This window comes from Pseudochaenichthys georgianus, chromosome 7 (genome assembly GCF_902827115.2).
Source record: "Pseudochaenichthys georgianus chromosome 7, fPseGeo1.2, whole genome shotgun sequence".
Classification (NCBI taxonomy): Eukaryota; Metazoa; Chordata; class Actinopteri; order Perciformes; family Channichthyidae; genus Pseudochaenichthys; species Pseudochaenichthys georgianus.
The window spans coordinates 7,212,917-7,231,940 of NC_047509.1; the positions used below are offsets into that span (position 1 = coordinate 7,212,917).

General features: G+C 44.1%; 1 protein-coding gene across 3 annotated transcripts; it reads right to left on the reverse strand.

Moving 5' to 3' along the window:
* Positions 1 to 1,669: 1,669 nt before the first annotated feature.
* LOC117449557 (isocitrate dehydrogenase [NAD] subunit gamma, mitochondrial-like) lies at positions 1,670 to 18,298 on the reverse strand. Of its 3 annotated transcripts, none has more exons than XM_071203721.1 (11): positions 18,171 to 18,298; positions 16,372 to 16,419; positions 14,209 to 14,306; positions 13,876 to 13,991; positions 13,681 to 13,741; positions 10,927 to 11,059; positions 9,859 to 9,992; positions 9,496 to 9,598; positions 6,276 to 6,335; positions 4,040 to 4,195; positions 1,670 to 2,145 (listed from the first exon to the last, which is right to left on the reverse strand). In XM_071203721.1, exons 1-11 carry the CDS (start codon positions 18,237 to 18,239, stop codon positions 2,044 to 2,046), a joined length of 1,080 nt encoding a protein of 359 aa, XP_071059822.1. In that variant the 5' UTR covers positions 18,240 to 18,298; the 3' UTR covers positions 1,670 to 2,043. The 3 variants fall into 3 exon arrangements, with proteins under 3 accessions (XP_071059822.1, XP_033943201.1, XP_071059823.1); XM_034087310.2 differs by having other exon boundaries at positions 6,189 to 6,335; positions 18,171 to 18,296; XM_071203722.1 differs by lacking the exon at positions 6,276 to 6,335.
* Between the last annotated feature and the right edge of the window lie 726 nt (positions 18,299 to 19,024).

Consider the following 19,024-nt stretch of genomic DNA (forward strand, 5'->3'; position numbering starts at 1 on the left):
TAAAGTACAGCTGTTGGGGACTGTGTTGCGACGTGACAACATGGAATAAAACATGCCTTCTTTGACTCGCATAGCCGACTGAAAGTGTTTTTGACAATTCTTCTGCTCGTGTTCAAAACATTTCCTGCACATTTGTCTTTGTAACATCATTAGAGAAAGTGAAATTAATGAGAACAAAGTCATAACATTGGAGATCTGTTCACCGTCTGTGATTAAGTGTACTGGACGTTGACACACACCAGTTGCGATATTTGTATCTTTGATCAATATTATTACAAGAGACATCCAAGTGGATGACATGTCCCAATGAGTTCATTAGTTGAAGCTGATTCAAACTCCAGCAGATTTATTTTCTGTGAGATAGTATAATGAAAAGGATTCAATGGTGCAATTAATGGTTACATTTTTGTTTGTGGAATATAAGTCATTACTGCAAAAAAGCTCAGGCATTCCTTCCCTTGGAGCATTTTTTATTATTTTAAGATTGATCTTTTTTATATTTAGCTTTAAATGAAGCGCAATCTTACTTTTTCAGCCCTTAAATTATTATACTTTTATATTAACATAAACAAGTATAATGCTAATGCAGTGGAGTACAAGATTAAAGCAGCATAAATGGAAATACTCAAATAAAACACATCCTAATTAAATAAAGAATAATAAAGTCATAAAGACTTAAAGGTAGGCTAGGTAAGAATGGAGAAACCAGCTGGAGTGCGCTAGAATTTGAAAATACACAATCGGAACAAATCTGCCCCTTCCTTCAGACTTCCTGACAGAGCCCCTCCTCCAACACACACGAACGCGCACATGACCAATGAGGGCACGAGATCAGTGTGTGCCCAGATGGAAGGCTGACAGGCAGGTAGGCCATCCAGTTACTATAGCCGGGCCAGCTCAGATGATTGGTCGTGCTTTTTACAGCACCACGGCTTCCACAGATGAATTTTATTTATGTATTTATTGTCAAAGCATTTCATGTATTCATTGCTATCGGGATGTGAAGAGCATTCCATGGAATATAACAAAAAGTGTTTCTGAAGTGAATTACCTACCCCATCTTTAAGTCCATTATAATTGAGTTATTGCTTATTGTTTATTTTGATTCTCAATCCTAAAGCTCTTTGAGCGGCAACTTTATATGAAAGGTACAACACAAATAAAGCCATTATTATTACTGCTAAAAACCCTCAGTCTGAATACTCCTGGAACTCAGTCATAACAAACTGAACTCTCTCCCCCCTCCCACCCCTCTCCCCTCTCCCCTCTATCTCACCTCTCCACCCTGCCCCCACTGGACCGGGACTTTAACACCCCCCCACACACACATTTTTGGACTCCCATTTGCACGTATATATATTTGCATGTATATATATATATCCTGCTAAGCCTACTTGAAGTAAAACGGTTATTTTGTGTTTTTATTTTTTTATTATTGAGTGTTCTTGTATTTTAATGTGTGTTTTTATACCTTGGGACTGTGGGAAACAGTATTTCGATCTTTCTGTGTGTACAAACATATTTTGAGATTGACAACAAAGTGAATGTGGAGATACGAGAGACGAGGGCGCCCCCTTGTGGTCTGCACCAGCACTGCTGCATGCACTCACGTGTTGGATTCAGCACAGATCATTCTAAAAACTAAATAATGAACTACAAAGAAACACGCTTAATATTTATTTCCCATTTATTAAAACCCAACACATTCAGTAGTCGGACAGCTGAGTTTCAGCAGACAAGCAGAAGCTGAGTTTGGGTTAAAATAAGTTATGAAGATTACCCTGTTTTTAATAATAAATAAAGTAACCAAACTACTAAATATGGGCAAGATTGTAAAAGGAGGTGTGTCGTGTTCCATACCGTATTATGGTATGGTGGTTGTTTCAGGTACACAGGAAACATTTCTACAGAAAGATAAACTATTGCATAGATCTGTGAGACGGCTTCATTTCAGTATAATTATCAAAAACAACTATAATATTATGAAATTGCATAGAGGACCTTCTGAGGAGAGTCTGACATCCACTTCTCTGCCGGTGTGTTCTAGATGCTGAGGGTCCGGGGCCCGGTGCTCTGAACGGCGCTCATGATGGCGCGCACCACCTCGGAGGTGGAGCCGTGGCCCCCCAGGTCCGCCGTGTGCAGCTGCAGGACAACACAAGCGTGAGCACAATAATCTCTATGCATTGTTCAATCTCAATCTTCACTTATTTATATAGCACATTTAAAACAACCTCGGTTGACCAAAGTTCTGAACAGGGAATAAATACAATATAAAAATAACACAATGGGGGAAAATAGTAAAACAATAATTAAAAACATGATAAAAAGCACAATAACTAGAAACAAATGTTCTGTTCAACTCGTATTAAAGGCCAGTGCAAAGAGGTGAGTGTTCAGCTGAGACTTAAAACGTTCAATCGACTGAGAGTGGATCGGCTTGTCTAGCGGACATCTCTCAGTGGATGTCCGCTCACCACCTCAAGCTCAACCTTGAGACTGAACTGCTTTCCGGGAAAAGATTGTCTTGACCTGACAATCAACATCGGCCCCTCTGTTGTTTCTGTTGACTCAGACTGCAAGGACTCTGGGTGTGACCCTAGATAACAACCTGTCCTTCACTGCAAACATCGCTGCTCCAACCCGCTGCTGCAGATACACGCTCTACAACATCAGGAGGATGCGTCCCCAGCTGACCCAGAAAGCGACGCAGGTTCTGGTCCAGGCTCTCGTCACCTCACGCCTAGACTACTGCAACTCCCTCCTGGCTGGTCTGCCTGCATGTGCCATCCGACCTGCAGCTCATCCAGAATGCAGCGGCTCGTCTGGTTTTCAACTTTCCTAAATGTTCCCACACCACGCCGCTCCTCCGCTCCCTCCACTGGCTTCCGGTAACTGCTAGAATCCACTTCAAGACACTGGTACTTGCGTACCATGCTGCGAATGGATCTGGCCCTTCCTACATCCAGGACATGGTTAAACCGTACACCCCAGCACGTGCACTCCGCTCTGCATCAGCCAAACGACTCGCTGCACCCTCGCTGCGAGGGGGACCCAAGTTCCCATCAGCAAAAACACGTGGGTTTGCTATCCTGGCTCCAAAATGGTGGAATGAGCTCCCCATTGACATCAGGACGGCAGAGAGCTTACACACCTTCCGGCGCAGACTGAAAACTCATCTCTTTCGTCTCCACTTCGAGCGATAGAATTATTAACAAAGCACTTATGGACTGGCTTACCTAAAGCCAGTTGAGTAGCACTTGAAATGTTTTTGCTCTATGAAACCTGATGTACTTATATGATTCCGTTTTCTTCAAGGTTGTATCTTTTTGGTCGAACGCACTTATTGTAAGTCGCTTTGGATAAAAGCGTCAGCTAAATGTAATGCAATGTGTAGGCCCACTGGGAGGCTGTTCCACATCTGGGAGCTGCAACAGCAAAGCCCCGTCACCTCTGGTTTCTTTCGTGCACAGAGGAACCACCAACAGGTTCTGCTGAGCTGAGTGCATTGCTTCCAGTGCTTCTCAAAGTGTGGTCCGCGGACCACTGGTGGTCCGTGAGTGCCCCCTAGTGGTCCGTGAGTATATTGGTAACATTTCACATTTTAAATAAATAAATTTAAGTTTTCCGCACTCTCGCAAGAATATCTCTGCAATGGAGCGAGCTTAAGTTTCTTTCTATTTCATGATGTAGCCCTGGGCAACACCTTCGTCACACATGTTGCCACCTGTTTGTACCATTTTCAAGCGATTTGTAATCTGTTCTAGAAAAACGATGTGTTTTGGGTTATTTGTGGAGTTGGGTGGTCCGCGTCTCCGCGAGTGTTTTTTTATTGTTAAGTGGTCCTTGGAATGAAAAAGTTTGAGAAGCACTGGCTGGAGCAGCCAGCCGGTGCAACCACTCAGACAGCTAGTGCGGTGCCAGTCCAAGCAACAATTTAAAAACAATGAGTATGAATGTTCTTTGGTAACTGCCCTCAGTGAGAGGGTGGAGCGTGTTGTTTGTTTGTTGTTTGTTTGTTGTGTTGCTGTGATCGTACCCGGGTCTCGGTGACGGTGCAGAGGATGGCCCTGCGCAGCATGCTGGCGTAGGCGTGCAGCTTCAGGTGGTCCAGCAGCAGGCAGGAGGCCAGCAGCATGGCCGTGGGGTTCGCCGTGTTTGTGTTAGCGATGCTCTTCCCCGTGTTCCTGGTGCCCTGAACAGAGAGGAGCGTGATGGGTAGAGAGGTGCATGTTGGGTAGAGAGGAGCGTGTTGAGTAGAGAGGTGCATGTTGGGTAGAGAGGTGCATGTTGGGTAGAGAGGAGCATGTTGGGTAGAGAGGTGCATGTTGGGTAGAGAGGTGCATGTTGGGTAGAGAGGTGCATGTTGGGTAGAGAGGTGCATGTTGGGTAGAGAGGTGCATGTTGGGTACAGAGGTTAGCTTTGCAGGGGATCCCTCGACCAAAAGCAAGGACATTCTTCCACTGGACTTCAACATTGTTTTTATTTGTCAGACAGTTTATAGATTTTTTTTTTTCATCTTCTTGGTCATCTATATATTTGTCTTACTCTCTAATGATGGTTTATTTCTATTTCTAATTATGTGCAATGCCTTGTTTTGTTTTATGCTGCTGCAACACATTGGGATGAATAAAGTACATCTTATCTTAATTATAATAATCCTTATATTTATTATAGCGCTTTATCAAAGACTCTCAAAGCGCTTTACAAATACACATTACACATACAGATCATGCATGTAATGGTGATCTACTGTGGAAAATACCCACAGGAGCAAATTCGGGGGAAGTGTCTTCCCCAAGGACACAACGGCCTGACGCAGCGGGGCGGGAGCGGGTTTCGAACTGGAGTTCCCCAAGGCCCCCTTGATCTGATGATCAAACGCACAGACCACTGCGCCAATTTATCACAGTCCCATGTAGTGCTGCGTACCTGGACTCACATTCAGGTTCAGGTCCGGACTCAAGTCCAGAGGTTCAGGTTCAGGTCCGGACTTATAAGTCCGGACCTGAACCCATGGCTTGTGTCAAGTTGTGTGAGTAACTAAAGTGAACTTATTGTGAGCTAATTATAAATTGAAAATTAACAATAATCAACTCAAATTCAAACTCATCAGGTTTATTGTGCTCCCATCTAACTTGTGTCTACATTTCTCTACAAAGTACAAATGCCACTTAGTCTACAAATGACTTATGACAGCAACTACAGTGAACTACTACAAAGTTCAAACATTTATTTCATTTACCAAACTAAAGTAACCAAACGGTCCCTGAGCTGACTGAGCCTAAATCCCTAAAACGTTGCTGAAAGGTAGAGTGTAGAGTAGACTATACGCATTACACTGTTACACAACTATACAGTATAGGCTACACTGTAGTGACTGTACAGTCAGAGTGTACTGTACTGTCTGTACACCATGTCTTTTCTACAACTCTACATGTGTACAGTATACAGTACATACTACATACATAGTGATGTACATACATACTGTTAGAAATTAAAATCAATGTTGATATGGCGTAATTTTGAATTAAATACACTATTTAATTTAAATCAGTTTTATTCTGAAAAAACCGGAAGTTCACACTATTAACTTAACTAATACTTTTATTGTGAAAATTCTTCACTTCCGGTTAGCATTAGCATGTGGCGAGATGCTACGTTTTCAAACCGTGAATCGAAGGTGAAATGACATGTGATGTTGTACACTGAGCACGCTGGGATTAGCACTCATTTATTGACGCTGAATAACGTTTATCAGGGAATGTTTAAATAACCACAGACACCAGAATATACGTAAGTGCTAGTTTTTTTGCGAGTCCAAATACCGGTTCCCGACGTTCCGGTTTTAACCGGACTTGAACCGAAACTTTTTATAAGTCCAGTACCGGTTCGGCGTACCGGTACGCAGCACTAGTCCCATGGCTCCACGTCACCAACGCTAAGCTAAAGGCCGTACAGAGGTCATCCACCAATCAGAAGGGCAATGGTTCGATCCCCAGCCCCCACAGTCAACATGTGGCAGTGTCCTTGGGCAAGATACTTAACCCTGTACTGCTCCTGGTGGCAGGGCCTACGACGCGTGTTAGTAAATAACCAATCGCAGCTGAGGAGCTTCTATTTGCAGCGTCAACTATTGCTCTTACAATGTGATCAAACTGTCAAACTAGGATGTGAATCCTCTCACCGCCTCGAACACGGCGTAGTCCGTCCCGTAGTTTGCTCCGGGCACCAGGCCCGGCCCCCCCACCAGCCCGGCACACACGTTGCTCACCACGTTCCCGTACAGGTTGGGCATCACCATCACATCGAACTGCTGGGGCCTGGAGACCAGCTGACACACACAAACACAACATAGTGTCAGGACGTTCACCACCCAGTGTCAAAAAGACACAGATTGTGATCAGCCGGTTCTCCGTTCTCTTCAGACCTTCGTCTGAGCGCGTTTGGTTGAGATCTCTCAACCCGGAGTTTACCGTTCAGCTGATTTAAATGCTTACAAGATGACGCTTGATTGGCACACGGTTGGACAAAAGGCATTTGTCCTCACAGGACAAACAATGATGAGCACTTGATTTCCACACACTCGGTTAGGACAGCTGTCTGAGGAGCTGTGGTGTCGAGGTCCTGCAATGCAGGCAGAATAAAGGGAGTCGAGCCCGTAAAGATAACACCAAGGGAGTTTCAGTCCTTCCAGACAGGATCCACCGAAACCTGACGCTATAACCGGAATAGAGCCCATCGTTGAAGCATTGTTCCAATCAGGCTCGATAAGAGAACGTCCAGAATCAACGTGCAGCACTCCTTTGATGGCCGTCAGAAAGGCTCCACGTCAGCCGCATGGAGGTTGGAGCAGGGTGGCAGTTTGTAAGCCGTGCTCCCAAGGCCACGCACGTTTATTTATATAGCACATTTCAACACAAGGCAATTCAAAGTGCTTTACAAAAATGAAAGACATTAAGAAACATATTTTGAAATAACATCTAAAAACACTCATTTAAAAGCAAAGGTACATGAATCAAAGTGACACATCTGAGATGTTTAGCTCTGACTCAATCCTTGCTAACTTTTTAGCAGAAATAGTTTTCTATCACCTCCCTTTCTTTGTTAACTTGTCCTTTAGTTATCTCAAGTGTTTCATGCTAAACGAACGCCCCTTTGGAAAATTATAATCTGACCCCATGGTACCTTTTAGTTTTCAAAACTATTCCTCTTTTTCATTTTTAATGCACATGGTTAAGTTGACCGTGTCTTTCTAGGACTTTTTCGATATCTGTCAGGGAATAATTTGCCTGCATGTCCTCCTTCGCCCTCTGACGCAGATGACCAACCATGACAGCAGGCTATCTCCCTTAAGGAGGGGCTGCCCTAGCAAGTTGTTGTTGTTACCAGTTTGGGGCAACTGTCGGTCAGAGATAGTTATTGTTGTGGGACACCTGGAACACATCCTTCGCGGGGTGTAGATGACCCCGAGCCATAAGCGACAACACATGTGATTCAGTGTCCTCAGCTGTTTAGTCTATTGAAGAATGTTGATGTTTACACTCTAGTTCAAACCTGGAGCTACAGGAGGGGTCTTCAGACTTGGTCAGACCCTGGCCCGTGACATGTTTTGTGAACTCTCCGGCCGAAGCTCCAATAAACCGTGAGCACCTACTCTGTCTCCCACCCTTTGGGGGGGAGGGGAAAGAGCACCTACTCTGTCTCCCACCGTTTGGGGGGGGGGGGAAGAGCACCTACTCTGTCTCCCACCCTTTGGGGGGGGGGGAAGAGCACCTACTCTGTCTCCCACCCTTTGGGGGGGGGGAAAGAGCACCTACTCTGTCTCCCACCCTTTGGGGGGAGGGGAAAGAGCACCTACTCTGTCTCCCACCCTTTGGGGGGGGGGGGGGGGGGGAAGAGCACCTACTCTGTCTCCCACCCTTTGGGGGGAGGGGAAAGAGCACCTACTCTGTCTCCCACCCTTTGGGGGGGGGGTCAAAGAGCACCTACTCTGTCTCCCACCCTTTGGGGGGGGGGGGGGGGGCAAAGAGCACCTACTCTGTCTCTCACCCTTTGGGGGGGGGGAAGAGCACCTACTCTGTCTCCCACCCTTTGGGGGGGGGGTCAAAGAGCACCTACTCTGTCTCCCACCCTTTGGGGGGGGGGGGGGGCAAAGAGCACCTACTCTGTCTCCCACCCTTTGGGGGGGGAGAGCAACATCATCGTAAATGGGAACACCTGTATGTACGGGAACCAAACCGACGTGCGACTGCACTTAGAACCGATGTAAGCTCGATGTGATTCCTGTTCCTTTGAGCAGCATACCTCGTGTGTGTGAGTTGAACCATATTCCTGAATGTGATTAAGCTCCTTCTTGCAACAATAAATGAGTTCCTGATTATTGATTCTCAAACCGGTGTCGAGTGACATTTTTCTAACACTTTGCAATTATTGCGTTTAGGGATGTCACGATCACCTTTTTTTGCTCCCGATCCGATTCCGATCATTTGATTTTGACAATCTGCCGATACCAATTTTTCCCGATCCGATCTTTATGCAATGCATTAAGAGAAAAAAGGTAACAGATAACGGCTGGTCATCCAACGCGATGCATTCAGCTATCTTGGCTGTTATTGTTTGGCCTTGTCACTGTTCTGGGGCAGTTTCTCTTTCCTTTTAGAAGTCTCTGAAAGTGTCGGTTGTTTCAGTGCCGTTACCCGAGTGGCCGCTGTGTACTCGCCGTGTTGTTGTTGTTTGTTTCTCAGGTAGCGTGTTAGATTGGTCGTGTTGAACGTAGCTCTGTTCTTTCCACCACGCGGAACCTCCGCCTTGCAAACATTGCATCTGGCTGTTACACTGCCTTCGCTTTCAATTTTATAATACTTCCAAACTCCTGACATTTTCTCTGTCCCGACTCACGAGTCACCAGCTGACCGTAGCCTCTCGTTAGCTTACTGCTACTATTAGACACTGCGCCCACTCTGTTGCCAGATTTCAGAGAAATAAGCAACCAGGTCTGAAAACAAGCCCAAAGAAAGCAACACATACATGATGTTGTGTAATTTTAAACCAAAACTAAGTCCTCAGGATGACTTTAAGACGTGAACATGGTCATTTTTGTTTTGTAACATTAAATAATAAAAAAATATTTTATAAAATAAAAAATTCCCGATCCCCGATTTTTTTCTCCCGATTCCGATCTTTTGAAAATCACGTGATCGGCTCCGATCCCCGATCACGTGATCGGATCGGGACATCTCTAGTTGCGTTTGCACACAGCCCTGCAGTCTCTTGGCCATCTGTGTGGTTTACCTATTTATATAATGTACTAATTAGGATTTATTTGCATGTGCTTTCAATTCAGAAGGACAGTGGGATTCATCATTATAATAACACATGTGCAAGGAAGTTTGCAGTTTAAGAACATACCACGAATGTCACTTTTAAAAACCAACATAAAGCGGTAAATGACGCTTATTGTATCTTCAACTGTGGCAGTGTGAAGAGCTTACCTGCATGGTGGTGTTGTCCACAATCATGCTGTCGAAGGTGATTTCAGGGTAACCACTAGCGACCTCTTTGCAGCACTCCAGGAAGAGGCCGTCAGCTAGCTTCCTGCTCTCCCCACACACACACACACACACACACACACACACACACACACACACACACACACACACACACACACACACACACACACACACACACACACACACACACACACACACACACACACACACACACACACACACACACACACACACACACACACACACACACACACACACACACACACACACACACACACACACACACACACACATTAAGATGTATCATGTGTTTTTATGGAAACAGGTGTTTGAGACTCAACTGACATGATGTTAGCTTTGTGCACAGCAGTCACTCGTCTGCGTCCTTGAGCGCGGGCAGTTTTAAAGGCGTAGTCAGCGATGCGTAGAGACTTGGTCCTGGTGATGATCTTCAGACACTCAACAACTCCCGGTACGTTCTGCAAAAGCAAAGAGAGAAACATTTGAGATGCTTGTAGAACATTTGTGACCCGCTCTATCGAAAGCAGTCTGGTGTCTCAACGGCTCATTTCAGAATAAACGTGGATTTACGTGAAAAACTATTTTTTCGGGGTTCGGGTGTTTTGTTTGATTTTAAACAAACAAAGTCTTGGCTTTCAGAATATGAAACTTTTATTTCCAAAATCACACGATAAATACATTTTTGAAGCTTGTAAAGGGAAGAAGACAGCTCTCACTCACCACTCTGCTGTTCCGCAGCGCCGCCCCTCTCCCTCCGCTGACATTATGAATGTAAGAGTATAGTAATCATAGATAACACGGCAGGGTCCGTTACAGTTTGTTTTCATCTGGTTTCAAATAAGCAAAGTCTTGGCTTTCAGAATATTAAACTTGTTTCGGCAAATTCAGATGATAAATATAACTTTGAAGCTTCGGCATAATTACAAGCGGAGAACGGAGTAACTTGACGTCACAGCAGGCACAACAACAGCCGGTGTTTCTCGTGAGGGTTTTCCCCGGGAAACAAACATACACACAAACGCAAAAATACACAAACACACACACACTCGCGAACTTCCCCTCCAAACGAAAATATCTTCCCTCCGTAGTATTTTGATCATTTGCTAATAACCAATCAGATCGATGGATTCCAGAGAAGAGGAAACTTTGAAGGCCTTTTTCTCAAAATGAGGACTCGTGACAGTCATTATATAATGTGACATATTTCGCTTAATATTTGGAGTACAACAACATTCCTGATATCATTAGAAAGCTAGGAATCTCCTCTTTCCAGCAGTGTATACAACTCAAATTGTGTCTTCGGGTCAATGCGACTGATTTCGATGGAGCAGGTCACATATTTAGTTGGGATGTTGTGCGTTGCAGCATCAGAGCGATTATGAACACACACACCTCGTGCTCCAGGCTGCTGTACTCTCCCTCTGTGTTCTCCCTGATGATGATGATGTCGATGTTGGTCTGGCGTGACCTCACTCCTGGTAGAGACTGGCAGTGCATCACATTGGCATATAGATCCAGAGTGGTGCTGCAGAGACAAGATGGTAGAGAATGGATGAAGAGGCAGATCGAAGGAATAGACACAAGAGCCAAAGATTTAAGTCATCTTCTTCATGTCTCTTCTACATCAACATGTGTCCCCTCTTCTTCATGTCTCTTCTACATCAACATGTGTCCCCTCTTCTCCATGTCTCTTCTACATCAACACGTGTCCCCTCTTCTTCATGTCTCTTCTACATCAACACGTGTCCCCTCTTCTTCATGTCTCTTCTACATCAACATGTGTCCCCTCTTCTTCATGTCTCTTCTACATCAACATGTGTCCCCTCTTCTCCATGTCTCTTCTACATCAACACGTGTCCCCTCTTCTTCATGTCTCTTCTACATCAACACGTGTCCCCTCTTCTCCATGTCTCTTCTACATCAACACGTGTCCCCTCTTCTCCATGTCTCTTCTACATCAACACGTGTCCCCTCTTCTTCATGTCTCTTCTACATCAACATGTGTCCCCTCTTCTTCATGTCTCTTCTACATCAACACGTGTCCCCTCTTCTCCATGTCTCTTCTACATCAACATGTGTCCCCTCTTCTTCATGTCTCTTCTACATCAACACGTGTCCCCTCTTCTCCATGTCTCTTCTACATCAACATGTGTCCCCTCTTCTTCATGTCTCTTCTACATCAACACGTGTCCCCTCTTCTTCATGTCTCTTCTACATCAACACGTGTCCCCTCTTCTTCATGTCTCTTCTACATCAACACGTGTCCCCTCTTCTCCATGTCTCTTCTACATCAACACGTGTCCCCTCTTCTTCATGTCTCTTCTACATCAACATGTGTCCCCTCTTCTTCATGTCTCTTCTACATCAACACGTGTCCCCTCTTCTTCATGTCTCTTCTACATCAACACGTGTCCCCTCTTCTTCATGTCTCTTCTACATCAACACGTGTCCCCTCTTCTCCATGTCTCTTCTACATCAACATGTGTCCCCTCTTCTCCATGTCTCTTCTACATCAACATGTGTCCCCTCTTCTTCATGTCTCTTCTACATCAACATGTGTCCCCTCTTCTTCATGTCTCTTCTACATCAACATGTGTCCCCTCTTCTTCATGTCTCTTCTACATCAACATGTGTCCCCTCTTCTTCATGTCTCTTCTACATCAACATGTGTCCCCTCTTCTTCATGTCTCTTCTACATCAACATGTGTCCCCTCTTCTTCATGTCTCTTCTACATCAACATGTGTCCCCTCTTCTCCATGTCTCTTCTACATCAACATGTGTCCCCTCTTCTCCATGTCTCTTCTACATCAACATGTGTCCCCTCTTCTTCATGTCTCTTCTACATCAACACGTGTCCCCTCTTCTTCATGTCTCTTCTACATCAACATGTGTCCCCTCTTCTCCATGTCTCTTCTACATCAACATGTGTCCCCTCTGTGGAAAGAGATTCTGAAAGTTTCAGGAACAAAGATTCTCTCTCTTTTTGTCCTGATCCATTTCTATAAAAACCTGTCTGAAAACGAGCTGATCAGATTTTGGCCACTTTATGATGTCATAACGATGTTTTGGCTTGAGTAACCATCAGCCAATCAGCAACCTAGAGCACCATTGTGTTCTTTTTAACCAAATGTCTCTCAGAGGGGCATGGGGAGTGGCTCCTTATTTTCATCTAAAGTAACAGACAGAGAATCAGCACTTTTGAAACAGGGCTGAAACAGAGGGGATTATGGGTAATGCTGCAATGACCTGTTTGGGGTTTGGAGGCCGTCGAAACAATATTTGAAAACATTAAAACAAAAACATTTTTTTTTAAATATTATTTTTTATATATTTGCATTTTTTGTTTTACCAAAATAACTTTTCCAAATAAATAAATCCTTCGAATCTGCCTGTTCAGTTTCTGTGAGTTACTGTGAAGACAGGAGAGCTTGTTGGTCCCTCTCTACATTCACAGAGGGCCCGCTATAGTAACTCAACGAGAGAGTAATGTCAAATGACAGTACAATTGACCAATCATATCTTCCCTCTAAATGGGCGGGCTTTATTTTCGCGGACTTTATGACAAGTTCCGCCCGCTGTGAGATCAATGCAAGGGGTGCAGTGACGCGTCCTAAAACCCGGAAGTAAGCTGCGCTCGAATTCCCTCGACAGAAAGCAACGGGATTTCTCCACAGGATTTTGGAAAATAGCTTGAAATAAGGTCTGTGGAAAACGAACCTGTTAGATAAATGTACGTTGTGTTCAGACGGATAATATCCACATGTCTACCCTACTTTTATTATTTTGGAATCATAAATCTAATCGATAGATTTATGATTAGCATAAGTTCGTTCATGATGGCTCAGGGGGGGTCAGAGGGCCTAGCTATAAAAGTCACGGCTCGCCACGTTTTGTGTATATATATATATATATATAAATCTGAGACCTGTAATATATTGATGAAAAACAGTATAATAGGGGACCTTTAAATTGAAATGTGCCAAATGTTACGAGGGTGTTTAATCAGTGTTGATGGTCAATGTATTTGATTGAAGCAATACATGCATTAGTGCAAACTATTTTGAAAGAGAAAGATGAGTTTGCAGCTGTAAATCTGATTGGACTAGCAAAGGAAAAGGGGGAACGATGAAATATGGAGGACTTACCGCAGCAGGTTGTTTCTGGACTTGTAGGATGGCGGCAGGTTGTGGTTGGTCTCAATGTTTCCTGGATGAACAGACAAAGTAACACCTGAAGAATGACAACTAAAGAAGAGACATAACACAACTTGATATTGCAGAATGTCTAGAATCGTGTCTTTTTTTGTTTCAACATGTTTCATGGACCTGCGAAACACGCACCTTTCAGAGCCACTCCGTTGCGTCTGATAGCCATGATGGCATTGTTGATGTCATCTTCTGAGTCCTTCGTTGAGTCCACATTGACAACCTCAAAGTCCACGGGCACACAGCAGAACCTGAACATAAAGTAAAGTACAAATACATCTCATGTAGAATCCAAAGTGGAAGAATAACGATGATTTTTCCATTAATCTTGTTACACGATATAATCATTTCTATTGAAAGGTAAGCTCCATGTGCTCGATTTGTTTGTCTCCCTTTGTGTTTTTGTTTGTATTCATTCTGTGTCGAGGTCAAGTCCCCCCTGAAACAGAGACTCCTAATCTCTCTCACCGGAACAGTTCACACACGTGTTTGCTGAGCTCTGGTCCGATGCCGTCTCCTGGAATCAGAGTCACGGTGTGCCGGCCTCCATACCGCGCCGGTGGAGGCTGTTACACACAAACAGGAAGTCAAACTCCCCCCAATACAGCCCAGTAGATGCGACTCCTATACAACTACCGATCAGACTCTACACTATTTTAACAGACGGTAATCTTTTTGCTATTTTAAAACATTCTATTAACACAACACGTGTGTCTGTGTGAAGTAAGCCGCCATACTCACTATGGCCTGGTGAGGGTGGATGGAGGGCGGAGCAGAGAAAACAGGAAGGTTAGTGGGACAAAGTGGAGGGGGGAGGGGCTGAAGCACGCGGATCAGCAGCTTCCTGGTGACATCACAAGCACATTGATGAGACAAAACAGCGTTGGTACTCCTGAGCACGTGCATCTTCCCTCCTACAGTTGGTGCTTTTATCAATGCAGATTGTTTGGGAGTGAGTTGTCGAGAGTTGGAGATGCGGGCGGAGAGATGTCTGCTTTCTTTAGAATATTAAGGAACTAGATGGCATCTTCTACTAACTGAACCCTTGTATGGTGTTCGGGTCTGTGGGACCAAACTCACACTCAATGGCCTTGGCTCATTTTCTGTGAAGAACATATCAGAACACATTTCCAATGACCACCCACTGTACCCCCCCACACATTTACATTACATACAGAATGTTCGGGGAAATTGTAGGTCCTGTGCACCTGTCTGTGTGTGTGTGTGTGTGTGTGTGTGTGTGTGTGTGTGTGTGTGTGTGTGTGTGTGTGTGTGTGTGTGTGTGTGTGTGTGTGTGTGTGTGTGTGTGTGTGTGTGTGTGTGTGTGTGGTCTAGCATTACCATACTTGTGGGGACCTAAATCTGTTTACATAGTCACATGTGGGGACTGGCTTCCTTTATGGGGACATATTGGAGGTCCCCATGAGGGGGATCATTAATTTTAGGGTGAAGACTTGGTTAGGGTTAGGGTAAGGCATGTGTTGGTTATGGTTAAGGTTAGGATAAGTCTCCAAGTCAATGTAATGTCCCCTGTGTGTGTGTGTGTGTGTGTGTGTGTGTGTGTGTGTGTGTGTGTGTGTGTGTGTGTGTGTGTGTGTGTGTGTGTGTGTGTGTGTGTGTGTGTGTGTGTGTGTGTGTGTGTGTGTGTGTGTGTGTGTGTGTGTGTGTGTGTGTGTGTGTGTGTGTGAGACTTTTGTGTTTCTGCCCCTGCCATTCCCGCACAAGGTTGCAACATTGGTGATAAAGTAAAGCACCGACACCTGTCTGCTCTCACATTCCCGCATTATGTTTAGCGGGAACCAATCTTTATTTTGTTCACACTCTATCCAAGCTGCAAATTTGGGACGAGACACAATCAATAAAGCTTCGCCAGTTTGGGTCCTTATCACATCTGATCAAGATGGCCAAAAGATTCTCCGCTCAGAGGGCCTTGCATATGATTCTGGAAGACAGAGAACCATTTGGTGATGATGAAGAGGAAGAGGTTTCAGAATGTGAGGATCACATTTCTGAGAAGTCTGAGTCTGACAGTGACGTTGAAGAAGAGGATGAGATTGAGCATCAGCTAGTTACAAAAACAAGACGAGCCACAGGACCAGCCGGTCAGCGGGCGAAACAACACTTGAATTCATTAATGTGATCTGACAAAAGGGCAAATATGAACCATGCTGTTTATATTGCTTGTAATTGAGATGAAGTAAACATCTGTATTTTAACATCAAATAGCTTGATTGTGTTGAATTGAAGCCCAAAAAGGCAGCGGGTCCACCAGACCCACGAACACTGGCTGAGTAACAACAATATGAACACCATACGAGGGTTAACAGCAGTGTGTCTTTCAAAAGTCATGATCTGGTTATTCAATATAATCCACATAAGTTGCTTTGAGGAGTTTCATAAAGGGTCTATTTTCTTTCGACTAAACTACACCCATCAACCGAGTCACATCTGGTCCATGAGTAGCTGTGTGTGTTCGGCAACTCACATGAAAACTATCAAGATTGATAAATAGCATTACAGTTAAGAGGGAAATGTATTTTGATGTGGGGTTATCCAGTTGGGAAGGTCACAAGGTAAACAAGGTATGCGTGACAGATTTGTTTATGTTTTCTTGTATCCTTAACAACTCACAGTGTAAGAGGACTTGTGTCTCTGAGTACTTGTTGCCGCACCAGAAACCTGTGGATACAGACAGAAGTTAGTGAGAGGCAGAACATATGTATTAGTTAAAATGTATTTAACACTGTCCTCAATTTGTGTGTGTGTGTGTGTGTGTGTGTGTGTGTGTGTGTGTGTGTGTGTGTGTGTGTGTGTGTGTGTGTGTGTGTGTGTGTGTGTGTGTGTGTGTGTGTGTGTGTGTGTGTGTGTGTGTGTGTGTGTGTGTGTGTGTGTGTGTGTGTGTGTGTGTGTGTGTGTGTGTGTGTGTGTGTGTGTGTGTGTGTGTGTGTGTGTGTGTGTGTGTGTGTGTGTGTGTGTGTTTATTTCCTCATATAATGGCAGGAGAAAACATTTGAAGCTGAAGTATTTTTGATATTTCCATGTTTTTCATATATTTCATTTCAATACTTTTTTTGTGTTATTTTTATGCTAGTTTGCATGTTTACTCCACTACATTTGGTTGCGTTGCATATACCGATTATTAAAGGGCCCATGTCATGCTTTTCCGGTTATTCCCCGTCCCCTTGTGTGTTATGAAGGTTTTTATGCCGTTATGTAAACGGTCTGCAGAGTCACAAACCCTCAAAGTACACCCTGTAGCGAGTAAAACACAGAAAATACCCGTCTATGCTGCCCCAGAACGCCTCGTTGGAGATTTCTCTTTTTCCATTGTTTACTTCTTGGGTATAGTGACGTATTTCGGGTATAGTGACGTAACGTAGCGTCCGCGGAGCCGTTACGTTTTTACCAATCCGCGGACTTCCTCACACACACACACACACTCGGCGGGACGTTACGAGGCTCGCTGCTGCGAGGAGCGGGACACTGTGAGCTGGCTCACTGGTGTGGGGTCGGCGAGATAGCGAGACACCGCGGAACTCAGCCTGGGCACACACACAAACTCCGAGGCCAGGCTGCGGGTGTGTGTGTGTTCCGGGCTGGGTTTCGCTGTGTCTCGCTGTCTCGCAGACGGCCACTGGGCTCACAGGGAGGGGGGGGCAGGAGCTCCAACAAGCCGTTTAGGACAGAGAGTGAATACACAGACTTTACAGAGATGCTGTGTGAGAAACCAATGTGAGTTTGGAAAATTGCACAATATAAATGTATTTTAGTAGACCTCAACAATGGAATTATGATCAGTAGAAATGGCCAGGACATGGGACCTTTAATAGCAAATAAACCAAAAAAACTGATATTTATTATAATTAATTGAGTTGCAAGCCTGCAAGCTTAGCCTACAGCATAAGAAACTAACACATTAATGCATCAATAATCCAGTGATATAGTATAACAAATATTGCATAATGAGTACTTTTACTTTTGGTTTGTTGCTGATAATACTTTTAGCTTTTGAATGCATGCCTTTTATGTGTAGCAGAGTATTTCTACACTGTGGTTTAGCTACTTTTAATTAACTAAAAGCTCTGAATACTGTCTCCCCCATTGCTCCCAGTCAGCTATCTGTTGTATTACTGCCTGAATAATTGATGAGTGCAGGGAGCAGATAGAGTATGCATTTACAGCCTCATCTCGCTAAGTGAGAACAGGAGGAATGCTGCATAAGTAGAATTACATTTTCTTTGAAGGGATCAGCAGGGGTGCTGAAGGGCAGCGACATTAACAGTTGGTTAGCCTAGTTAGCTAGGCTAACCAACTGTTAATCAGCTTAGCTTCACACATCGCCGTTTTACCAAAAGAAATATTGTCAAACCACGTCAATTTTTTAAAATTGTATTTAAACAGATGACTATGTTGTCAGAGACTGATCCTACCATGGTTAACCGGTTGTTGAAGAGGAGCTTCAGGGCTCCGGAGAGGGACTGCACTGACCGGGCTGTCATGGTTCTCTCTCCACGGGGAAGGATGGACGACACTGGGGCAGCGGGGGCGTGCTGCGCGCTCCGAGGTAAAATCCCTCTCTCTCTCTCTCTCTCTCTCTCTCTCTCTCTCTCTCTCTCTCTCTCTCTCTCTCTCTCTCTCTCTCTCTCTCTCTCAATTCAAATTTGCTTTCTTGGCATGGTGAATCATGGTGATTTTACCAAATCATGTGGTAAAAATAGTGGCAATATTGTATTATAGGCATATGGTAATGGTAATAGTGGTAACAGTTAACATAGAATTAAATTTCAGATACTGTACATTTTTTGATTATTTGGGGTAAATATCATATTCAAACTTGAAAGTGGAAAGACCTTTGTCCTTATTTCGCCTATCATGTCATATCATGTTTAATTTAATTTGTAATTGTTTCTATTTCTTATTGTTTATTTTTTTTACGTAGGCCTGTATATTTATCTCCAGGGCCGCCCCTGGCCAACTTGGGGCCCCAAGCGACATTGTGAGATGAGGCCACCCAACCGACAGGAGTGAAAAAAAAATGTTTTGGAAACAAAGTAGGCTACTTTGCAAATATAATTCCTGTTTATTATTATTATTATCAACACTTTTTTATGCAGTGAGGTAAATGGTTGTGTGTGTATGTCGTTCAGTATGCGTTTACATGTGAATACGTCTGCATACTAGCCTCAAAAAGATTAAAATATAATGAATGCAAATATAAAACTTCTACTACTAATAATAATCATAATCCATTCAATAACATAAATACTATATTATTTTATTATAA

Excerpts from the sequence above, each read along its gene's own strand:
- LOC117449557 (XM_034087310.2), bottom strand. The coding sequence starts at position 18,239 with ATGACAGCCCGGTCAGTGCAGTCCCTCTCCGGAGCCCTGAAGCTCCTC. Across the intron at positions 13,742-13,875 it reads CAACGGAGTGGCTCTGAAAG|GAAACATTGAGACCAACCAC; the intron begins GTGCGTGTTTCG and ends CTGTTCATCCAG. Across the intron at positions 9,993-10,926 it reads ACAGCAGCCTGGAGCACGAG|AACGTACCGGGAGTTGTTGA; the intron begins GTGTGTGTGTTC and ends TTGCTTTTGCAG.